Below are 24,656 nucleotides of genomic sequence, written 5' to 3' on the forward strand. Positions count from 1 at the left end.
ACTCATAATTTCCTATCGAAAATCTGTCTCCTTCCTTAGATCCTAATCTCCAAGTAGGCAGAGGCAGTTTTGCTCAGCTCAAGACCCCCAACCGGCACAACGCTGTCACAGACCACGTGCCATTTCTTCCAGGAATGAATAATAAAAAACAGAACGACTTCAGGGCTAAAAAAAAGACTTTGGCACACAGAAAGAATGGACTAAGGAACAAGGACAGGCATGGTGGTTGTCACCCCGTCAACCACCCTGCAGGCCGGCTCTGGAGCTAAGCCCCCGGCCCCGGCCTCCACCTCACGCATGCGCGCAGCACTCTCCAGCCCCGCTTCAGCCCCGCCCCTCAGTCCCCTCCCTTCTGGCCGCCGCTGTCAGCAGCCAATTAGGGAGAGGAGGCGGTCCTGGTTGGCGCGGTGCTCCTTGGGTAGTGTCCCTAGTTACTGTTGCTAAGGCTGCAGCTCTCCGGAGGTGTTTGGAGTTAGCAGTTTTCGGAGCCGGGGGCCTTAGAGGTCAAGGGTCAGTAGAGAGCCCAGGAGGAGATGGTGAAGCAGACGATCCAGATTTTCGCCAGGGTGAAGCCCACTGCCCGGAAGCAGCAACAAGGGGTACGGGTCCGAGCAGTGAGGGCGCCGCGGCGGCGGGGCCTCCCAGGCCGGGGGAGGGGCGCACGCGAGGCGTCTGGGCGGGGGGAGGGGTTCAGACGCCGTCCGGAAGCTTGCATGCTCTGGGCAGTGCACGGACTACCAGCGCGCCGCTGTCAGGGGCGCGGACACACAGACACCCGGGCACTCGCACCCAGCGCACCCCTGAGGGCGCAGACGTACCCTGCACAGAGCCACATACACGCGCCCGGGCACACGTGTTCACACAGGGGCAGACGCACGCACGTGTGTCTGTTTGTACACTCACATAGACTGCGCCTCAACTACGCACCCTTGTTGCTCCTTGCTTGCAAACGGCCACCCAGCTCTTCACTCATATAGAGACTCAAACTTATGGTTTTCACAGTCGGGCAAAACGTGCAAGCAAGAGATGCGTGTCCCTACGTGTCTGAGATGTTACAGATAATACATACAGACCGAGATACGCAAAGCCTACACTGTGGCTCTGCACACAGCGAGCCCGTAGAATTTGTTAGAATGACCATGTGGTCCTTCTGCAACAGAAACATGAACGTTGACATACAATCCTTGCAGATATGTATATTTATGCATCTGACAGTGAATACACATACACTCTTTATTCAGAAAACATGAACTGAGCGCTTACGAGGTGCTTCCTCTAGTGTGCTAAGCTCAGAAAGGTACCAAGGTTACCACATTATCCTTGCTCTGAGCAGAAATACTTTGAATGCTTCTTAAATGTTTCAAAACGTTGCTTCCTGTCCCTAGAAAGAAGCATAGTCATTCTTACCTCTTAGGTTCTTTGTCTGCATTATCCCTGATTTTCATGTGAACCCTGCAAATGACATTTCCCTCATTTTATAGATTGGAAAATTGAGTCTCAAATAGGTTAATTAGTGTGTCCAAGACACCCACTTGTGAGTGGCCCTAATTTTAATGAAGGATTTTTTTTTTTTTTTTATTCCAAAGCTCTTGGCTCTTCAGACAAAACCTTTTTGCTTCATAAAATGAGGTTTTAGGCAAAGGCAATCTGGATCATATTCATCAGTGCCTGGAATGGGTATCTTATTAATAATAGTTTATATCTCATCTGTACACGTCTACACTGTCTATATATGTAACATTTTAGCATCTCATTGTTTAGCATTTGCCTCATGTAATTTATGTATTTAAAGTAACCAGAATATAATGTCTCTCATCATCATCCTCATCATCAGTTTGCTTTTTTTTTTACTCATGGAATAACATTTAGAAGATTCATGAGAAGACTCCCCCCAAAAATTGGCTTTTTTTTTTTTAAGGAATAAAGCAGTGTAGAAAGGAACCATGTTATCTCCCAGTCATCTCTTACAAGAAGGTTTTCGAAAGTGCATCATATGTAAAAAGTATATTCCTATGTGTAATGTGTTTCCTCCCAACCCCCCTCAGATTCTTAGCTAAAAATGTTGAATTTATTTACATAGACTCAACAGTCAGAAGCAGGTAATGTGAGAGGATAGGTAGAGGCAGGACTAGGGTAATGTGAGAGGATGGGTGGAGGGTGGGGGGTGGGTTGACGGAGTATCATTGATTTGATATTGAACTTTCTCTTTTCTTGAAAGGCAATGTTTGCATATTTTATTTTATTTTTATTTATTTGTTAAATTTATTGGGATGACACGGGTTAGTTAAATTATATAGGTTGCAAGTGTGCAATTTTATAATACATCATCTATATACTGCGTTGTGCGTTCACCAACCAGAGTCAGTTGTCCTTCCATCACTGTATGTTTGACCTCCTTTTCCTTTTTCTCTTATCCCTTTCCCCCCTTATCCTCTCTTAACCACTCTACTGTTGTCTGTATATTTTAATATAACTCCTTTTTCATTTCTTTGGTGAGAGTCTGTGGAGAGATTGGTACTCCAAGAGGTATTTTTAGATGTCATACTGTATTTTACAAATGTCAGATTTCTTACCGAGATGCAACATTATGCCGCATACACAAAAATAAGAGAGCACAGATGAACACATTTTGAGTTAGTGTATCTCTGCTCTCCCTTAGAAATCCCACTTTTCATATCCTATCTTTTTGCCCCCAAAAGATCATATAGTCGTTTCTTGGACTGGAAATGCTACTTGTTGCGTTAAACAAGAGTGATTCAAAGGTATTTTTTTCTTTCCTCTTCATGTTATGGCTCCATTACTTGATTAATCTTATTCCGTAAGGCACTATACATTAAATTGCAATAATTCATAGATTAATAAATTAGAATATACGTAAGATGAACCTCTGATCATTTTAACAATGGCAATACTTTTCATTTGTATAGTGCTTTGTATATTTCAAAACATTTTCGTATTCATCTTTGCATTAGGTCTAATTGTCTTATATCCTTAAAAAAACAAAAACAAAAAATCTACTCTATCTCAAATACTTTTATGACTGAGGGTAGAAAGCCAATCTATTAGACTAAACAAATTTTCTGGTTATTAGGGACTTTTAATGCCTCAAAGAATGGCGTAATGAAAATGATAGAGGACCACTATTCCTACTATATGTGTAGTCCATGGTCCTTTTTGTCTTTTGAACACTGAATGTTACAGATTTTTTTTTTTTAATTTGTAGTAACCCTTACTCCTGTATGTTTCATTCTTACACACCCCTTTCATTCACCTGTCTAGGCATTTACCTTTTTTTTTTTTTTAATATAGTGCCCTACAGGATATAAGTTTTAAATGTCTCTTGAGAAAACTTAGCCAGAAGTGTTGGAACTGATGCGATTACTTTCTACAAACAATTTTATTTTATGGAATGACTTTTCTACGTGAATTCTCCACATTTTCAATGAGAGAGTTCAATAAAAATCTGCTTAGGAAAATAATTCAGACTTTCTGGAGATTTAGGTAGGCTTTTACTTGTTTAAGTATATGGCTTTCCCCCCATAATCAAGCATCTAAATGGGTCTTAAACAGGAAGTATTACCTGTTAGAAAGAATTTTATTTCCTGGTGAAAGACAAGAAGTCTTTTTTAAAAACCTCTAAATCTAATGACTAACATTTTTTATGGTGCATTACAAAATGCTTCCATTTCCATGACATCATTTGATCCCCGTTGCAGTCTTGTAAGGGAGGCAATTCTGTTTTCCTCATTTTATGTATAAAGAACTGAGATTCTGAAAGTGGTGGCTGGTCACACAGCTGGTAAATTGAGATTGACGTTGGACCCAGGTCTTTGGACACCAAAACTTATCCTTTTATTTATTCTGCATGACCTCTTTATGGGCTTGACTCTTGATTTTCCTGGCCAATAAATAAAAGAGTAAGTAACCAAGAAGAAAATCAGAGAATATTACAGTTGTAAGGGGGTTGGTTAAGACCCTTCATTTCCATATCAGCTTAGAGAGGCTAAGTGATTTTTCCTAGGTCATTTGCTAATTAGTGGCTGCTGGGAGGACAATCTTGAAAATGACATCAAAGACATGAATTATATGTGTCTTTTGAAACCATATGTCTTTTATCAAATGCCTGGATATGTCTCATGGAAACTTGGGCTTTGAACATAACTTGAATTAGAGTGTTCTTGCGAGCTCTCTGAAAAGTCTCAGACCTTGTGCTTTTATCTTCGTGTCTAGCATTTTGTAAATGCACAGAAATGCTTGTTGGTTGTAGTAAAATGTTAATTTCTGGTACATAATTCCAAAGTAATATTTAGAGAACATGTTGATTTTAGGTCTGTTAATTTCTCAACAAAAGAGACACTGAAATTCTCAAATTTGAATCTGAGATCATTCAGAGCGGATCTAAGTTTTGATAGCGCATTGATTTAGGTTTTAACTCTTGTTCAGTTCCATATATTTGTTTGAGTCTGTACATAATTCAAAGAGGAAAATTATCCAAATTATACTATGTTATAACTTTTTATCTTAAAAGTACAATTTTTATGCCATTACAAAGCACGTCATAATAACATGGTCATAGTTTGAGCTATAATTTTACCATTTTATATCCAGTCGTTGTCTTCATATTGCAGATTTATTCCGTAGATGAAGATGAAAAATTAATACCTAGCCTGGAAATTATCTTACCTCGTGACTTGGCAGATGGATTTGTGAATAACAAGCGAGAAAGCTACAAATTTAAGTAAGTGTATCTTCCTGTCTCTTCATATCTGTTTTGCTATTGAACTAACTCTTATACTGCGTTAATATCCACTGTGAAATCATTAACATCGTTTCTTGGGGAGAATGTAGTACAGTTCTCTATCTCACCTAGTAGATAGAATTCAAGTTGTCTTTTCACTACTGTGCCCAAAATTGGAAAGAGGGTGTATGTCTGTACCCACTATGATATCCCAAGGTCACAAGCTTTCTTTACCACGTCTGTGTTATCCTTCTCCTACTTGGTCCACTATGGTTTAGCACTTATAGGAACTTCAACACATGACTAAACTTTATTACAGATAAGAACTTAAGGTACAATCTGTGTGCTGTACAGGTTAGCCTTCTTAATGCATAGATGACGTATGGATGGCATGTGTCCATACGTACACTCTAGGTCTGTGCTGTCCAGTCTGGCCGCCACTAAACACAGCTGGCTCCTAAGGCTTTGAGATGTACTAGCTAGTCCTAATTGAGATGTGCTGTAAGTGTAAAATATATCAAAGATTTCTGAAGGCTTAGTATGAAACAAAAAGAATGTAAAATACCTCAAGAATTTTTCGTCTTGATTCCATATTACCATGATAACATTTTGGATCTATTGGCTTAATATATATTATTAAAAGTAGTTTCACATTTCTTTTTACTTTAAAAAATGTGGCTACTAGGAAATTTTAAATGACATATATACCCCTGTTTTTTCTTTGCATTATATTTCTTTCGGACAGTGCTGAACTGTATAGTTTAGGTGAAAAGTACTAAACAGCCGCTTCGGGATTGTCATTAGTGCCTTTGGTCCAAATAATCTTCTAGCAGCCAGGCCTTGAATTTGGGGATTATGGCTATTGCATACAGCCTTTATTCTCCAGTTTCAGATTCCATCATTTCCTTTAATCCCCACTTGATTTTTGGAGAAGTTTGAGCCGAAGTTAAACTCACATTTGATTTGTGGCCCATACTTAAATAGTGGATTTCTGGGTCCTGCTGAAGGAATCCTAATTGCTCTCTTTCATTTCTCTCTAGGCAATTTTATATATAGTTAGTCCTTCTTTGGAGACTGTTCCTACTCTGGCCCTGTAAATAAAACCATACCAGGTATTTTTTATAGCTTTCTCTCTCTCTCTCTCTCTCTCTCTCTCTCTCTCTCTCTCTCTCTCTCTCTCTCTCTTTCTCTCTCTCTTTCTGTCTCTCTCTCTCTCTATCTCTCTCTCTCCCCTGCCCCCCTCTCTCTCTTTTTCTCTCTCTCTCATTCTAGTCTCTTTGGTCTTCACAACTCTACCCTTTGTCTCTCATGTATTATATATATATCTTTCCTCTCACCTTCACGCCGTCTTCTTGGGTCTCCTTTTACAATAAGTACAAGCAGGATTGTTAGCACATGGTTGCATATGGAGGTGGTCCTCAACTTGTCTTTTTGGCTCCACCTTGCCTTTCATTCTGTCCTTTAAGGAGTAGCCTTATAATAAATGACTTCCTATTTCCGAAGGAGGCATTCTCCCATCCCACTAATGTAAGCACACTACATACCTAAGTAGCTATGACCTCATGACAGCTGGCATAGGCCAGTCTTTCCAAAGCCACAACTTGCTAAAACATTTTATTCAGCATGCTTCCATTTGCCTGTTAAGAAACAATTGTCCATGTCTCTATTGGCCCTTTCTAAAGTATTTTTTACACTATGTAGATACAAACAAAGTGTATTTAAACATATGCTTATTGCAAACGTGCTGTTTGCTTATTTTTAAATCTCTTAATCATTCTTTCTAAATCTCTGAATTAAAAATATTGGTCTTTGTATTTTAAACAAAGAAATTAATAAACTGTTTAACTTACATATGTTCAGAGATAAATATTTAAGCATTTTAAAGGCTGCTTTCTCCTCAGAAAATCCATTCAATCAATCAGTATTTATTGACTGTCCACTGTATGCCGTTTTAATGGCTTGGAGTATAGCAGGGGACACAGCAAAGCTCCTGCTCTTATGCTGCCTACACTTCAATGGGAGGAGATGGACAAGCAGACCAATAAGTAAAATGTGTGTCAGTAAGTGTGAAGGGACATGGAGAAAAGTAAGGCAGGGGAGGGGAGTGAGGAGTGCTGGGATGAAGGGCAGCAAAGGGGAGGGATGGTTACAGTATTTCACAGGGCAGCCAGGGAAGGGGTGTACAAGAGGGTGACATTTGAACAAAAACTTGAAGGAGGTAAGCCAGACATTCAAATATCTGAGGGATGGGAATGCCAGGCCGAGGATATAGCAAGAGCAAAGTCCCTGAGATGGGAGAATGCCTGGCTTGTTTGAAGAAAAGGGATATGTGTGTCCGTAAGAGATTAACTAAAGGAGGGAGGGAAGAAGGAGGCAAAAGGAGCAGCAGAGTGGCTGGATCATGTGGAGCTTTTCCCCTAAGTGCCGTGGGAAGGTAACTGAAAGTTTTGAGCAGAAGAATGTAATAATCTCACATTCTAGCAGGATTATTCTTGGTGACATGGAGAGCATAGACTGTAAGGGAGTAAAGGAAGACCAGGCAAGAAATTTTGGTAGCTTAGGCTGGGGTAGTAGCAAGTGGAAATGTTGAATAATAGTTGCATTCTGAATGTAGTTGGAAGGTCAGAGATGACAGAGTTTGCTGATGGGTTGGAAAGAGAAGAGTCAAGGAAGCCCTAAGCAGTGTGGACTGAACTTTTAGAAGGATGGAGTTGTCATTTCCTGCGATGAGGGAAACCAGGAAGAACAGTGGGAAGAGATCAGCATACGCCAAATTTGAAATGGAGTTTAGAAAAAGTGTACATAACCTCCTGTTAAATGAAATGACCTCTTAGGTGGGTTGTGGATGAGAAAAGGGAAAGGTATTAAGAAGTACAAATTGGAGGGCCGGCCCGGTGGCTCAGGCGGTTAGGGCTCCGTGATCCTAACTCCTAAGGCTGCCGGTTCGATTCCCACATGGGCCAGTGGGCTCTCAACCACAAGGTTGCTGGTTCGTGTCCCGCAAGCAAGGGATGCTGGGCTCCGCCCCCTGCAACTAGCAACAGCAACTGGACCTGGAGCTGAGCTGCGCTCTCCACAACTAAGACTGAAAGGACAATCTTGAAGCTGAATGGCACCCTCCACAACTAAGATAGAAAGGACAACAACTTGGCTTGGAAAAAAGTCCTGGAAGTACACACTGTTCCCCAATAAAATCTTTAAAAAAAAAAGGAAGAAGTACAAATTGGTTGTTACACAGTGGTCATGGGGATGTAGGGTATAGCATAAGGAATATAGTCAACAGTATTGTAATAGCTCTCTATAGTGTTAGATGCGTATGAGATTTATCGGGGTGACAGATGGGAGGGGGTTGGGGGCAGGGTGTAAAAGGTGAAGGGATTAAGTAGTACAAATTGGTAATTATAAAATAGTCATAGGGATGTAAAGTAACGCATAGGGAATACAGTTAATAATATGGTAAAAACTATGTATAGTGCCAGGTGGGTACTAGACTCGTCTCAGGAATCACTTAAGTTATATAAATGTCTACTCCCTATGCTGTACACCTGAAATTAATATAAAATAATACTGAATGTCAACTGTAACTGAAAAATTAAAAAGGGAGGAAAAGATGAAGGGGAATAAGAGGTCCAAATTTCCAGGTATAGAACAAATAAGTCCCGGGGATGTAATGTTCAGCATAGGGAATATAGTCAATAATATGGTGATAGCGTGGTACGGTGTCAGATGGTTGCTGGACTTACGGCGATCATTTCTTTAGGTCTATAAATGCTGAATAACTAAGGTGTACCCCTGAAACTAATATAATATTGCATATTACCTATATTTTAATAAAAATCTTTAAAAACTAAAATGCAAAGAAAGGACCCCTAGGAATCAGGAAAGCTAAATTATGTCTCAAGGCGCTTTATTGATTTGCTCCAGGGCCATGAGTAAATTGCTTTATCTCCCTGGGATAAAGCATCTGCTTTATCTCTGTAAAAGATTAGACTCAACTTGTTAAACTCTGTTTTACTCTTCAGTGGTTTTCAGGGGATAGCTGATCATAATTTCTTTTCAGATTACTATGCAACTACATTTTATCAAATGACATATTTGGGGATGATGATAACTTGATGTTAAAACGTTGTGTGATTTATTGAACCCCCTGCCATCTCTGGTTTGCATGGTGGTAGGTGAAATTCCAATTCCTTAAGGAAGTGGGGTTGGGAATGGCTTCATCATCGACCTGGTAAAGAATCAAATCATCCTTATCATCCTCACCCTCAAAAGCACGAGTGGGTCTGTGTTCAGATGTCACAGTAAGCCCTGAAGGACACTGAGCAGTCAGGTCCCCTGTGATGTGTGGGTGATCATACCTGAAGCTCTGAGGCACCTATGGGGTTTGAGCAGTGTTCTGGGCATGCGCGGTAAACAATGCTCTGTAAAATATAATCTTGCCGGCTCAACGTGGGAGTAGGCCGAGTGCCTTACAATCTCTCTTTGTGTACAGTTTCATTATTTGCTTCTACGAAAGGGAGGTTGATGAGCTACAGGGATCTTTTGAAGTTCGTGTTGATTAAAGACAAGGAATTTCATTCCATCTTATAGTTCCGACCCAGCTCCCGGCACCCTTCTGAACGCCTCAGAAGTGAAACCAGTCCTACGTTTCATGTAGTCTCTACTTTAATTGAATGTGTGCCCAATTCACTTGTGTAGGCAGACACATGGACCAAAGGTTTTAAGCCACCCTGAAAGCTGCTTAGGATGCCCTCAATGTTTGTTTTAAAGGTTTTGCTTTAAAGTCCCCCCCTTCCAATTTTTAATTTGAAACCTTTAAATATACAGAAGAGGTGGAAGAATAATGCAGTCAACTCTCCTATATTCTTTGTAGGAGATTCACCAATTGTTAACATTGTACCTTAAATACTATATTCTCTCCCTCTCCCTTTCCATGATGTTTTAATGGGGGACATCCTTGCTGGAAGCAGCTTACCACATTGTAAACGCGTAGGTTGTGTGTCTAGCCCAGGTATTCCTCTGTGCTTGTGGTCCTGTACTCAGCTAAGTCAGAATGCGGTTGCAGGAAGAGTGAAATTGACACCAACCACCCCTCCCCCCACTCCCCCAGTCTTGCCAATCTGATAAAGACTTCTCATTGCAGGACAGGTCTATCTTAATTTGCTTTTTGACTTTTGACTCATAATCAACCAAGTGAAACAAACCTTCCTGAGAATTAAGTAGCTGATACTAGGATGCAGTGCCTAATTAATGGAAAATGAAGTTCAGTTAAAAAATCTAAAACCGTGTTCAGTAATCGTACATTTCACAGCTGTGTTCTTTTCTTACAGGTCAGACATCAGAAGTTCTTTGGCTGTTTACATCCTGTTCTTGGGTTTCCATTTCACACACTTATCTAGATTTGAATTTGATGCCAAATGCAGACACTGTCTCTCTTGAGAGCTAAAAAACACACAGTTTATTATTTGGTTCAAAGCTGCTGCAGTTTTTCAGAGGGATTTATTGTGTAGATCTTGTCAAAGCAGTACTGTTTACCCACCATTTGTATACAGTGGTACCACAGTGCAGTGTGGCTGGCACTACAGGGCAAACATTGTGTTAGGTTAGGTAAGCCCAGGGATGTCAATATGGGGTAATTTACAAAGCTGTCAGGGGGAAAAAAAATTATTAATCCAATAATAGTGTTTGAAGGCTCGGCTTTTAAATAATTACTGTTTTCACATTTTCAGATTTCAAAGGATTTTTGATCAAGATGCAAACCAAGAGATCATTTTTGAAAACATTGCCAAACCAGTTGCTGAGAGGTAGGATTTCCTATATTTTGTTCACTGGGTTAGTGGTTTTTCATCTTGTCTTCAATTCTCAGATAATTGTGGTAATGTACTTCAGTATATCAATTATATTCTCAGGCTGCAGGACATGTAACGATGATAGCATTAATACCTTTTATTCATATAGCTGTTTGTTTTAGATTTAGATTCTGGGCCTCAAAACAAGCCAGTGGGATAGGCAGAGTAGCTATTATTACTTCCATTTTAAAAGATATGTAGATCTCTGAGGATCAGAGGACTTAAGTGGCACTGCTCAGGGTTGGTTGGTGGTTAGTGGTGGCAGAGTCCCACGTAGTGTTCTGACTGTTGAGTCCCGTGTTCTTTCCTTAGTACAATGTTTCAAACATATGGTTAGATGGACGAAGGACTAAGTATGGGTGACACCTGAGAGGCCTCATAATGACTGACCCAGGCCTACCTCAGTGTCATTATATTTCAAAGCTTGGTCCTTAACTTCTAGGTCCTTTTTGTTTCTGGATATCCAGATAGTTCCAGGCTGCTGACTACTAGAACCCAATTCATGCAAGAATACTGAATAAATCAGAATGCCATTTTTTATTAATATACATGGGCAAAGTCTCCTTGGGAGTAGACACTCAAGCTCTTTGATATGCACACTCTACTCTTGTATGGAATCTATATGTGAAAGTACTGTTGAGTAAGGTTACTTTCTGATCCTGAAATCGTTTGGGTGATTTTAATGACCTCATCATCCCCAGATACATCTATCTTTACAATTAAAGTGAAAACTGCATTTGTTAAATGAACCCATTTTTCAAGTTCACTCATCAGTATACCCTTTCCCAGGAACATTGCATGAAACACATTGCCACATTTTGTCTCTCAAACTCCTGTTTTAAGAATCCTACTCAAACCAAGTTCTGTTCTCTTTTTTCCGGCTTTATTGAAATATAATTGACACATAACATTGTATAAGTGTAAAATGTACAACATGTTTGATTTGATACATTTATAAATTGCAAAATGATTATCGCCATAGTATTAGCTACCACTCCATCTCTGTCACATAATCGCCATTTCTTCTTTGTGGTGAGAACATTTAAGATCTGCTTTCTTAACAATATTCAAGTCTATGATACAGTATTATTAGTTATAATCACTATACTGTACATTAAATCCCCAGACTTGTTAATTAAGCTCTTCTCTTTTAATACAGTCCTCCTTCACAGTGGGTAAAATACAACTGAGTAGGTGTAAGCTGTTTTAGTTATAGCCACAGTCCAATAACGTGTCTTTAGATTAAATTCAGGTCTCCTAGACTGGATGTCACACATTCTAAAATTCTCTTCTTTGTAGTAATCTTTTGCATGATGTCGTTTTTCAGGGGTGGATCTCATGTGTTTTATTTCGAAACTTCACTAAAATCATCCAGGGAGGGAACCTTAGCTTCTTTTTCTTTTTCTTTTTTTTTTTTTAAATTAATTTTATTGGGGTGACAATTGTTAGTAAATTTACATAGATTTCAGGTGTACAATTTTGTATTACATTGTCTATAAATCCCATTGCGTGTTCACCACCCAGAGTCAGTTCTCCTTCCATCACCATATATTTGATCCCCTTTACCCTCATCACCCACCCCCCACCCCCTTACCCTCTGGTAACCACTAAATTATTGTCTGTGTCTATGAGTTTTTGTTTCTCATTTGTTTGTCTTGTTCTTTTTGGTTTATATACCACATATCAGTGAAATCATAGGGTTCTCTGCTTTTTCTGTCTGACTTATTTCACTTAGCATTATTCTCTCGAGATCGATCCATGTTGTCACAAATGCTCCTATATCATCTTTCCTTAACGCCGAATAGTATTCCATTGTGTATATGTACCACAACTTCTTTATCCATTCATCTATCGAAGGACATTTTGGTTGTTTCCATGTCTTGGCCACCGTAAACAAAGCTGCAATGAACATTGGAGTACACGTGTCTCTATAGAGAAATGCTTTTATATTTTTGGGGTAGATACCCAGGAGAGCGATTGCTGGGTCATATGGTAATTCTATTCGTAATTTCTTGAGAAACCTCCACACTGCCTTCCATAGCGGCTGCACCAGTCTGCATTCCCACCAACAGTGTATGAGAGTTCCTTTTTCTCCACAGCCTCTCCAACACTTGTTACTATTTGTTTTGTTGATGAAAGCCATTCTGACTGGGGTGAGGTGATATCTCATTGTGGTTTTCATTTGCATTTCTCTGATGATTAGCGATGTTGAGCATTTTTTCATATGTCTATTTGCCATTTGTATATCCTCTTTGGAGAAATGTCTCTTCAGGTCCTCTGTCCATTTTTCAATTGGGTTGTTTGTTTTTTTGTTGTTGAGTTTCATGAGTTCCTTGTATATTTTGGATATTAGCCCCTTATCAGAGGAACTGTTTGCGAAAATCTTCTCCCATTCAGTTGGTTGCCTCATTATTTTGTCAATAGTTTCTTTTGCTGTGCAGAAGCTTTTCAGTTTCATAAAATCCCATTTGTTTATTTTAGTTTTTACTTCCATTGCCTTTGGAGTCAAATTCATAAAATGCTCTTTGAACCCAAGGTCCATAAGTTTAGTACCTATGTTTTCTTCAATGCAGTTTATTGTGTCAGGTCTTATGCTTAAGTCTTTGATCCATTTTGAATTAATTTTGGTACATGGTGACAGATAGCAGTCCAGTTTCATTCTTTTGCACGTAGCTATCCAATTCTGCCAGCACCATTTATTGAAGAGGCTGTCTTTCCTCCGTTGTATGTTTTTAGCTTCTTTGTCAAAAATTATCTGTCCATATTTATGTGGTTTTATTTCTGGGTTCTCAATTCTATTCCATTGGTCTATGTGTCTGTTTTTCCGCCAGTACCAAGCTGTTTTGATTTTGTAGCCCTGTAGTACAAGGAAAAATCAGGGAGTGTGATACCTCCAGTATTGTTCTTTTTTTTTAATATTGCTTTGGCTATTCGGGGTCTTTTGTGGTTCCAAACAAACCTTAGCTTCTTTTTCATGGATATCTGGTTTTACGTCCCATTGCTGACCACCTCTCCTATCTTGAGCCCATATCCCCCTCCAGCTCTTGCTGTGTGTGCCCTGTGCCTGCAGTTCTCTCCCTTCAGAAATCGGCGTAGTTGCTCCCTCAGCGCCTTGGTCTTTGCTCATATATATTACCTTCTGGGTCAGACCTTCCTTTATTACCCTATTTGGAACCACACTCTTGTCACCCTTCCCTATTTTGTTTCTTTCAGTACTTATCACCATCTGGCATACTGTATGGTTTGATTACTTATTAGTTTTTTGTCTGTCTGCCTTCCACTAGAACAAAAGTTCTATGGAGGCTGGGGATTTGTTTTGCTCACTGACTTATAAAGACACCCAACCAGCTGATGTCAAGATTTAAAAAATGACAGGCAAGAGCATTTTTATCCAGGCTGCCCTGCTTGCTCCCAGTGGATCATATCTTTCATCAAAAGGAAACATTCCTCTTGGTCCTTTTTAATACTTTTCTCCTTGTAGCCCATTTTTCCTGAAACTATTTTTGCTATTTTTTTTCTGTTAGTCTTTATCTGGTTTATTTTTCTTGATTTCTTAATTCAACTGCCCTGGGATGTTTTGTTTTAAGTATGAGTTTGGTAAAGAAAATATAGCTGGCTTTTGCTTTTTGAGCCAAACTCACCAGGGTTCCTTATCTTTAATTGGTTACTTTCACCTGTTTATATTTATTGTGATTACTGTAATGGTGTTTCGAGGTATTCTTCCTGTCGTAAATTTTTTCCATTTATCATATACTCTGTTTTGTTCCTTTTCTTGCTGTTTGTTGGTTTGACTGTGCTTTTCGTTGTTGTTGCTGCTCTCTGTTTTCTCTCTCAAGGAGTCTACTGTACTTCAGCACCTCTGCATAGTATAAATTCAGATACTTAAACTTACTTGTATTTTTCTCAATATCTAAAATTTCTCTGTCTGTCTGTCTTCGTCTGTCTCTCTTCCCCAGTCAGGGACAGATCCTCAGGGACCTGTGAGAACTATTGCAAAAGATCTAACATTCATGTCATCAGAGTCTCCAAGGAGAGGAGAAGGAGAGAGTACGGTTGAAAAGTTTCAAAGAAATAATGGTTGAAAAAAATCCCTTAAATTTGGCAAATTGCCTAAACCTAGAGCTCCAAGAAACAGGATAAACTCAAAGAAATCCACTCCATGACAAATCATAGTTAAACTTAAGAAAACTAAAGCTAAAGAAAAAATCTGAAAGCAATGAGAGAGAAATGATACCTCACTTACCATGTTTCCCCGAAAATAAGACCTAGCTGGACCATCAGCTCTAAAGCGTCTGTTTCCCTGAAAATAAGACCTAGCTGGACCATCAGCTCTAAAGCGTCTTTTGGAGCAAAAATTAATGTAAGACCCGGTCTTATTTTAATATAATAAAAGACTGGGTCAATATGATATGATATGATATGATATGATAATGGGTCTTACATTAATTTTTGCTCCAAAAGACGCATTAGAGCTGAAGGTCCAGCTAGGTCTTATTTTCAGGGAAACGTGGTAATATAACATAAGACTGAGTCTTATATTAGTTTTTGCTCCAAAAGACACATTAGAGCTGATGGTCCGGCTAGGTCTTATTTTCGGGCAAACACGGTATTGAGAAAAAATAGAGTGAATGATAGTAGATTTTGCATCAGAAATCATGGAGTCTAGACAAAAATAGTAGAATATCCTCAAGTGTTGAAATAAAAGAACTGTCAGTCCAGAATCCTATATTCACTGTAATTATCCTTCAGGGATAAAGGGAGAATAAAGACATTTTCAGACAAATTAAAACTAAGGCAATTAGTTGCCAGCATACCTCCCCTAAAAGAAGAGATAAAGAAAGTTCTTGAAAAGAAGGGAAATGAAAACAGAATGGATCTCAGGACATTAGAAAGGGAGAAGAAACAACAGAAAGAGCAAAAATGTGCATGAATAACATAAACTTTCCTCCTCTTGAGTTAAAAAAAAATTATGTTTGATTGTTGAAGAAAAAATAAAGCATTGTCTGATGACAATTGTATTATAAAGAGGGGAGGAGAAAGATACTTAAAGGGAAGTAAGATTTCTACACTTCATTCAAACTGGTCAGATGTCCACATCAGTATATCTCCATGGTGATGGGATAGTTGTGTATCTTGATTGCAATGATGGTTACTCAAATCAACACGTGACAAAGTGGCATAGAACTCTACACACATACTGTACTGATGTGAATTTCCGGGTAATATACTAGTTATGCATGATGTAGCCATTGGGGGAAACTGGGTGAAGGGTACACAGAACCACTCTGTGCGCTATTTGTAACTTCCTGTAACTTCCTAATTATTTCCAAATAAGATAGCAATATTCCCAGATATGAGAATTTAGTGTCATTTTTTTCCTGTGATGTTCTTTTCTTCAGTAAATTAGGTAATCCAAAGTATTAAACTAGAACTGCTCCCCCATAGGACTCGATAAAGCGAATCCTATTTGACATTCACCAAAACATCCCTGCCAGTAAGTACTTTATTTTTCTCGAAGTTGGCTTTCATGCAGAAAACACTGGTTACCAGCAAATTACAAAAAAAAAAGCATTGGCTCCCACTGAGCTTTTCCTCTTCCGGCCACAGTTTCATTTCACCAGATGCATTGTTTCTCAATATGTACCTATGCTTGGCTCTACTTCCTGCTACGTTGAATTTCCTGATAACATTACCTTGCTGGCTTTTGTGATTTTACTAACTTTTACGTGTAACATTTTTTAAATGACGTTTTCAACTGAAAACATGGGTTTGTGGCTAAAAACAGGAAAACATATCCACTTAAAACCATGAAATTATACAAGATGATGACCTTGAGGTGCTCCACCAAGATCTTAACAAAGAAGAGAATAATTTTGCCATTCCACCTACAGCTAGTGAATTTGGAGAAAACAACAGCGATCCATCTAATAAGCATAGATTGTACTAATGATGCACATTTTAAATATGGATTTTACTATTTTAGGGAAAGAAATGAGTCTAATTCTGGACGTTTCTTCTTAGGAATGACCAATCAAGAAATTACATGATACTGTCATTTTTGAGCTGATAACTACAAGTTAAAGTTATTTGTAATTTCTTTGATAAAATACCTCTAATAAATGTCCTGAGTTGTAGGAAGTGATTTGATTTTGAAGACTATGAGTTCTCTAACAGACCATATACAAGTGATGAAAATCAGTAGGTAAAATAAAAAGCATTGCTTGAAGTAAAAAGACAATAGGAAGGATTCCTGGTCAAGATGGCAGAGTGGGTAAATGCTGTGCTTGCCACCTCTTACGACCACATTGAAAACTACAACTAAACTAAAGAGCAGCCATCAGTGAAAATCTCCTGAAGTCTAGCTGAATCCAAGTCCTACCTCTAAGGACATACAGAAGAAGCCTCCTTGAGACTTGAAGGAGGCGCAGAGGTGCAGAACGGACTGGTCCCACACGTGCATGTGGTCATTAAAAATTGGCAGGGATATCTTGGCTGTGGAGGTCCCCCCACTCCTGGAGGAGCAAAGGGTCCCAGCCCCAGATCAGGCTCCCCAGCCCAGGGTTCCAGTACTGGGGAGAGAAGTCCCCATAACTTCTGACTGTGAAAACCAGTGGAGATTGTGGCTGAATGAGACAGAAGGTGGCTAGAGTCCCAGGTGGTCCTCTTAAAGGGCCCATGCATAGACTTACTCTCTGATGGACTCTGAGCTTGAGCACTAGGGCAGCACCTTGAAAGGTGCCGGGGACATAAGAGGAGGAAATGAATTGTCTGGTTTTAGGAAGAGGGCTAGAGGGGCAACTTTTTCCCAGAGTGCTGGCAGAATCCATTGTTTCTTTGTTGAACCCCTGCCCCCACCCCCGCAACACACATACACACACACACACACACACACACTCTCCTGGCTTTCAAACATAGGCAGCCACCATATCTGAGTCTCCATTAACCTTGTTAACATTGTTCATTCATCAACCCTGCCCTGTTGATTCCCTGAGACCCCACCCTACCCCACCCAACTTTCAGGCACACCCAAGTCACTTCCAATGGCTTTTTCATACAAATGTCCTGTCTTGATTCATGCTTTGGACTTTCCTAAAATGTCTCAAAGGTTCACAAAACCCAAACAAGCAGCATCTGGCTTCATGCATGTCCCATGCCTCTTTGTGAGCAGCCCCAAGCCCAACACTAGTGGCAGCCAGCCTCAGTTTGCAGCTTGACCTCTCCAGGCACTTCCAAGCCCAGCACATGTGGTGGCTATCTGTGGATAGCTTTGTGGTTCACGCCAGGTGGCCCTGGGAAGGGCACAGGCCCCAGGGCTGCCATACCCAGTGGCCAGCTTCAGAACAATATGTAGCATCACTTGGCTGCCTCCAAGGATGACACATCCAAAGGGCAGACTGGGCAGGCACCTAAAGTGAATCCTGCTCCATAGAGTCAGTCGCTGCACCACAGCTCCTCCACTGTAGTTGCAGCCAGTCCTCACAACCAATCAACCTGAGGGTCAGTACCTCCCATTGACATGTAAATAACAACCAAGGCTCAACTACAGCAGGAAGGCACACACAGCTGATACAAGAGATACACCTGCAGCATCCAGCTCAGGTGACCAGGAATACTGCACCACTGGGCCCCAGAGGACACCTACTACTAAGTCCCCTCTACTAAGACTGGGAGACATAGCAGCTCTACCTAATACATAGAAACAAACACAGGGAGGCAGCCAAAATATGGAGACAAAAAAACATCACAGATAAAATAACAGAACAAAGCTCCAGAAAAAGAACTAAACAAAATGGAGACAAGCCATCTACCAGATGCAGAGTTCAAAACACTGGTTATAAGGATGCTCAATGATCTCAAGGAGAACTTCAACAAAGAGAGAGAAAACATAAAAATGGAGATAGAAAACATAAAAAGAACCAGTCAGAAACAAAGAATACAAACTGAAATAAAGAATACAGTAGAGGGAATCAATAGTAGACTAGACAGAGCAGAGGATTGAATCAGTGATTTAGAAGATAAGCTAAGGAAATACCCAATCAGAACAACAAAAAGAAAAAAGAATTGAAGAAAATGAGGCTAGTCTAAGGGGCCTCTGGGACAACATCAAGAGTACCAACATTCACATTATAGGGGTACCAGAAGGAGAAGAGAGAGGGGAAGGAATTGAAAACTTATTTGAAGACATAATGATGCGAAACATCCCTAACCTGGTGAACAAATTGGATATTCAAGCCCAGAAAAGGCAGAGAGTCCCAAACAAGATGAACCCAAAGAGGCCCACACCAAGACATATCATAATTAAAATGCCAAAGGTTAAAGACAGAGAGAGAATCTTAAAACCAGCAAGAGGAAAGCAGTTAGTTACTTACGAGGGAGCTCCCATAAGATTGTCAGCTGATTTTTCAGTAGAAACTTTGCAAGCAAGAAGGGATTGGCAGGAAATATTCAAAGTGATGAAAAGTAAGGACTACAACCAAGATTACTGTACCCAGTGAAGCTATCATTTATAATCAAAGGACAGATAAAGAGTTTCCCAAACAAGAAAAAGCTAAAGGATTTCATCACCACCAAATTAGTATTACAAGGAATGTTAGAGGGACTTCTTTAAGACCAAAAATAAATAAATAAATAATGTGAATAAAAAATGGCAATAACTATATATCTATCAATAATTACTTTCATTGTAAATGGATTAAATGCTCCAATGAAAAGATAGAGTGGCTGTAGATGCCTGATCATTGCACTGTACACCTGAAGCTGAACAATAGTCAATGTCAACTACAATTTGATATATATATACATATATATATGTATATATATATGTATATATATATATATATATACATATACATATATAGTTATAAGAAGTGGAGTACAGCATTAGGATTAGAGACTGGAAATATAATGACATCGCTGTGTGCGATGTCAGAGGGGTGGTGGATGGGGGGATAGGGGTTGTCACTGTGAGGGATATAAATGATAAATGTCTAACTTAAAAAAAAGAAATACATGGATAAAAATCTAGGTGTACTAACATTATCATATTAATAAAATTTAATTGCTAAACTTAAAAAAATTAAAAATAAAAATAAAATAGCAATCTCTAAAAAAAAAAAAGATAGGGTGGCTGAATGGATAAGAAAACAATACCGTTACATATGCTGCCTATAAGAGACTCAGTTCATATTGAAAGACACCCACAGACTGAAAGTAAAGGCATGGAAAAAGATATTTCATGAAAATGGAAAAAAATATAAGCTGGGGTAGTAATACATATCCCAGACAAAATAGACTTTAAAAGAAAGGCTATAACGAGAGACAAGGAAGGATCCAATAATCCCAATTCTGGGTATTTATCCAAAGAAACCCAAAGTGCTACTTGGAAGGGACGTGTGCTTCCACATGTTCAAGTCAGTCTGGATATCTTTCGATGGATGAATGGATAAAGAGGAGATGGTACGTAAGTACAGTGAAATGTTGCTTGGCCATGGAAGGGAATGGGTTCTTGCCATCTGTGGCCACATGGATGGACCTCAAGGGAATTGCGTTGAGTGGAGTATGTCAGACAGAAAAAGACAAATGCAATGTGATTTCACTTATGTGTGGAATCTAAAGAACAAAATAAACAAACAAAGCAGAAACAAACTCATAGATATAGAGAACATTTTGATGGTTGCCAGATGGGAGGGGATGTTTAGGGGATTGGTGAAAAAGGGGAAGGGATTAAGAAGTACAAATTGGTTGTTGCAAAGTAATCATAGGGATGTAGAGTATAGTATAAGGAATATAGTCAATAATAGTGTAATAATATGTATGGCAACAGATGGGCACTAGATTTATCTGGGTGATAGATGGCAGGGGATTTGCGGGGCAAGGTAGAACAGGTAAAGGGATTAAGTACAAATTGGCAGTTACAAAATAGTCCTAGGGATGTAAAGCGTAGGAAATATTGTCAATAATTTGGTAATAACTATGTATAGTGTCAGGTGGGTACTGGACTTGTCAAGGGGATCATTTCTTAAATTATATAAATGTCTGTCCACTATGCTGTACATTTGAAATTAATATAAAATAATATTGAATGTCAACTGTAATTGAAACATTTAAGAAGTGGGGAAAAGGGTGAAGGGGAATAAAAGGTCCAAATTTCCAGTTACAAAACAGATACGTCATGGGGATGTAACGTACAGCATAGGGAATATAGTCAATAATATTGTGAAAGCGTGGTACGGTGTCAGTGATGGTTGCTGGAGCCATTTAGAGCCTGAGAACTTGCGGGCTTCTCTCCTCAGCAGTCACCCTGACAGCAAAGCAGATGAAAACAAAATCCAAAAGAAAAAACAAAAGCCAACATTATTTGTACCCACATTTTTATGTGAGATTGGGTTATCAAAACACTGTGATACCAGAATAGAGAAGAGAAATTATCTGCACATTGAATGTGGATGAGAGCTCTCCCCATTTTTTCCCAATATTCTGAAATCCACATACACAGTTTCGTTTTGCCCTTTAATTCTGGAGGATAGTAGAAAACTTCCCTCATTCATAAATAATTAAAAACTTTTTTTTAAAAAAAATATTGCTATTCTTGAAACACATCAAGTGTGTTTTCAACTCAGGGCCGTTGCGCTTGCTGTTTTGTCTGCCTAGAACTCTCTTCTCCCAGGTTTGCTTCTGGCCGATACCTTCCTATCCTTCAGGTCTGTGCTCTAATGTCTTGTGGTGAGACCTTCCCTGACCATCCTGTGCAAAAGAACAGCCCTCACCCACACTCACCCCTCACTCTGCTCTATTTTTCTTAATAGCATGTAACACCAACTAACATACTATCCGCATTATTTCCTTGTTAAATTTGTTTATTGCCTGCCTCCGCTCACCCACTCCAATGTAAACTTTGTAAAGGCAAGGACTCTTTATCTTGTTCAATACTATACCCCCAGCTTCTAGAACAGTGTCAGGTGTATACGGCATACTCAATGAATATTTGCCGCGTGAGACAATTAGTACATAGAGGATTATCCTTTAGAAGCTGTAGCCTTCTCCTTCTTGCTGAATGCATAATGATGGGCTTTATTTCTTGTGAAAGGAGATTTACTTTTGGTTCCAAGCTGAGGTACTTGGGACAGAGTCCCTTCCAGTGAATCTAAACTAACATGATAGATACTTATTCTTTTGTCCAGTCTAGCGGTTCTCAGAGTCTGGTCGCTGGGCCAGCAGCACCAACATTACCTGGGAACTTGGTGAAAATGCAGCTGCACAGGCTCCAGCCAGACCTGCTGAATCAGAGCAGCGTGTGTTTTAACAAGCCCTCCAGGTGATTCTGACGTACACGCAAGTTTGAGATTGACTGATCTAGGCAGAAAGCTCAACACAGCTGTTCAGGGTTTTTGTCTGTAATGATGTCTTTCCCAGAAATCTGGGATGCACTCTAAACAGCTTTACAGTCCGAAATTGGTGTGTGTGTATAATTTACATCCCACCGATTTCTAAAATAAATTGAAGCACCTTCTTCTAATGCCAGGGGACGCTTCATGGGTGTGAGAGCTGTACGGTGGCACAGGGCCCCATGGTCAGAAGGACACCTTTCTTGGTTTCATACTCTCCTGTTAACATTTATAGGATGATTACAAAGAACACAGAAATCAGAAACTGTTTGGACTAAATTAAGTAATTAATTAATTATGATTGTTTTTCGGGAATTTAAACATTTTCTTCAGAGAAATCATTCTGGAGGACTGTATAACCCATTGATTAAGACTGTGAACTTTGGAGCCATACAAGCATGCTTCAGCTCCCAACTTTAATACTTAATAGCTGTGTGGCTTTGGGCAAATTACTTAATCTCTCTGTTTCAGTTTTTTTATCTGTAAGTGGGGAAAATGATACCTGAATAGCTACTTCGTTTGCCATGATGTTCAAATGTACTGCACATGAAAAAACACATGTCCCAGTACATAGTAAGTATTAGCTACCATCCATTTTGGGCTCCCCACCAACATTTTTATAGGAAAAGATTTTTCAGTCCAATTCAGGATTTTACTAAATTATGAATGTTTTTCTTTATGGATTTTTTTTCCCCTTGACTGGTTTTAGATTTGGTTTCTCCTGAGACACAAGTTTGCAGTTTTATCATTGACCTTTATTTCAGGACTCGAAGATGCATTTACAGATAATCCAAAGATATTTCTAGATGTTATCATTCACGTTAATAATCTTCCAAAAGAATGATATATAAAGAAAGAAAATAGAACGCAAAGCCTTCTGGAAAATCCTTTTTACGCAAATGTGTAGTGATTGATTACAACTGGCAGAATTTTTGCTGTAGTTATTTGAATTTATAATTCACTGTGGCAAACAGTGTAACCATACTTAAAATAGGTTATTTAAATTGTCAGGGAAAATATAGCAATATAGTTAGTGTTCTGTCACTTGCAGGTCTACATATCTTCCTCATGTGAAAGGTGCTTGACTGGGAGCAGAGCTCTTTTAACAGAATTTCTGTCATTCTCCGTGAATTTGGCCTTTCCTTTTATACTTGACCAGGTGTTTTTGCCCACATTTTTTAGTGTACTTCTTGCTAAATAACACGAACACTTTTACTGATTTTTACTGTTATTTGATGACACCAAGAATACATTGTATTTCATATAGAGCTTTGTCAGTCTCATTGAACTTTCACATGTGTTATCTTACTTAGTTTTTACAATAACCCCATGGGTAGGTAGGTATTATTATTCCCACTTTAGATGAGAAAGCTGGGGCTCTGAGCATTTCGTTGACTTCTGCAGTGTCACCTAGTAATTAGGTTGTGGAGCTGAGACTAGAATAGATCTTCCTTTCATAGTCTTTGATCCTTAAATTGCTATATCACACTGCTGCATTTATGGATTTCATTTCATTTCATTGCAGTTGCTTCTCACTAAGTTCACTAATGATGTTCATGTCACTGAATCAATGGATAGTCTTCAGTCCTCAGCCTGTTTGCCCTTTCAGCAGCATCCCGATGATCTTCCTGACCATCAAAATTCCTAGGCAGTCAAAATAGAGATGTTTGTTTTGCCTTGGTCAGTATTGGGGGATGAGATGTGGAAAGTGAGAGGCAATTTCCTTTTACTTCCCACTTCCTGGATTTTTCCTCTGTGCTCCCAGTGTCCATGGTCTCTGTGTGGTCCTTTAACGATTGCACCCTTTTCCCATGTTCTGTCAGATTTTCATGTGCTGTAAATGACATTTCTTTCTTTTGTCCATACAATATCTTCACCCAATGTAGCTATTCTCAGAGGAAAACAATTAGATAAATTAAACCTTATCATCACTCATTCATCTAGCATTTATTGAGTGCTAGCTATACATCGGGCACCACAAGTAAGTCTTAATTTTCTTAGAGGAAAGTTTGTTATATTTAAAAAAGTCCTTGTTTATTGAAATTAGGCCAAGACTGATGGACTTTAAGGCACTGAATTTCTTACACTGAAATACTAAGATACTAAGCGGCATGTTAGAAGACATTTTGGGCAAGGGTTCAGTTATGTCATTTCCATGCCTACTATCCTCCCAGACTCTGATAAAGGAAAACCTTCCCACCCCCAGTTTCCAGTGGGGCTAGGAGTTACCGTACGTTGGATCTGTATTGTGACACTGTGGCACGGACCCCTGCAGCCATCGTGATGGGATCAGAAGAAGGAACCTTAATCAAGGGGAGCAATGCAAAAGTTGTCCATGGCTTAGGATGTGGAAATGGGGCTAAGAGTGTTGCCCAAATTGAAATGAGCTGAGGCCCTTGGAGTCTCACTGTTGGCCGTGCGAACTGGGAAATTTTGGATAAAGCAGACGGGCTGGCAGCAGGAGCAGGAGCTGAAGGGCTGTCAGGTAGTGAATGAGAGTCTGGAGGGTTCACTGTGGACTACAGGGGATGGTGGTTACGAATCAGCAGAGGGGGTGACCTAGATAAAGACAAACAAGGAGAAGGTCCCATAAGACCCAGGGGCCTGCACTTTTTAGTGCACTGAATGCCCTGTTTCCACATGTCTTCATATTCATACAGTTACCTTCCATCCCTCCGTTTTTGT

The 24,656-nt window shown here is 39.5% G+C and overlaps 1 protein-coding gene across 1 annotated transcript in view; it reads left to right on the top strand.

Annotated features, from left to right (window-relative positions):
- The first annotated feature begins 433 nt into the window (after window positions 1–433).
- Window positions 434–24,656, top strand: part of KIF6 (kinesin family member 6) — a 417,374-nt gene continuing 393,151 nt past the window's right edge. The window contains exons 1-3 of the mRNA XM_081042893.1: window positions 434–599; window positions 4,629–4,738; window positions 10,468–10,542. Of these exons, the coding sequence (XP_080899019.1) occupies window positions 534–599; window positions 4,629–4,738; window positions 10,468–10,542 (251 nt within the window). The 5' untranslated portion in view covers window positions 434–533. The remainder of the gene's footprint in view (window positions 600–4,628; window positions 4,739–10,467; window positions 10,543–24,656) is intronic.

The sequence above is a fragment of the Rhinolophus hipposideros genome (genome assembly GCF_964194185.1).
Source record: "Rhinolophus hipposideros genome assembly, chromosome: 3".
NCBI lineage: Eukaryota > Metazoa > Chordata > Mammalia > Chiroptera > Rhinolophidae > Rhinolophus > Rhinolophus hipposideros.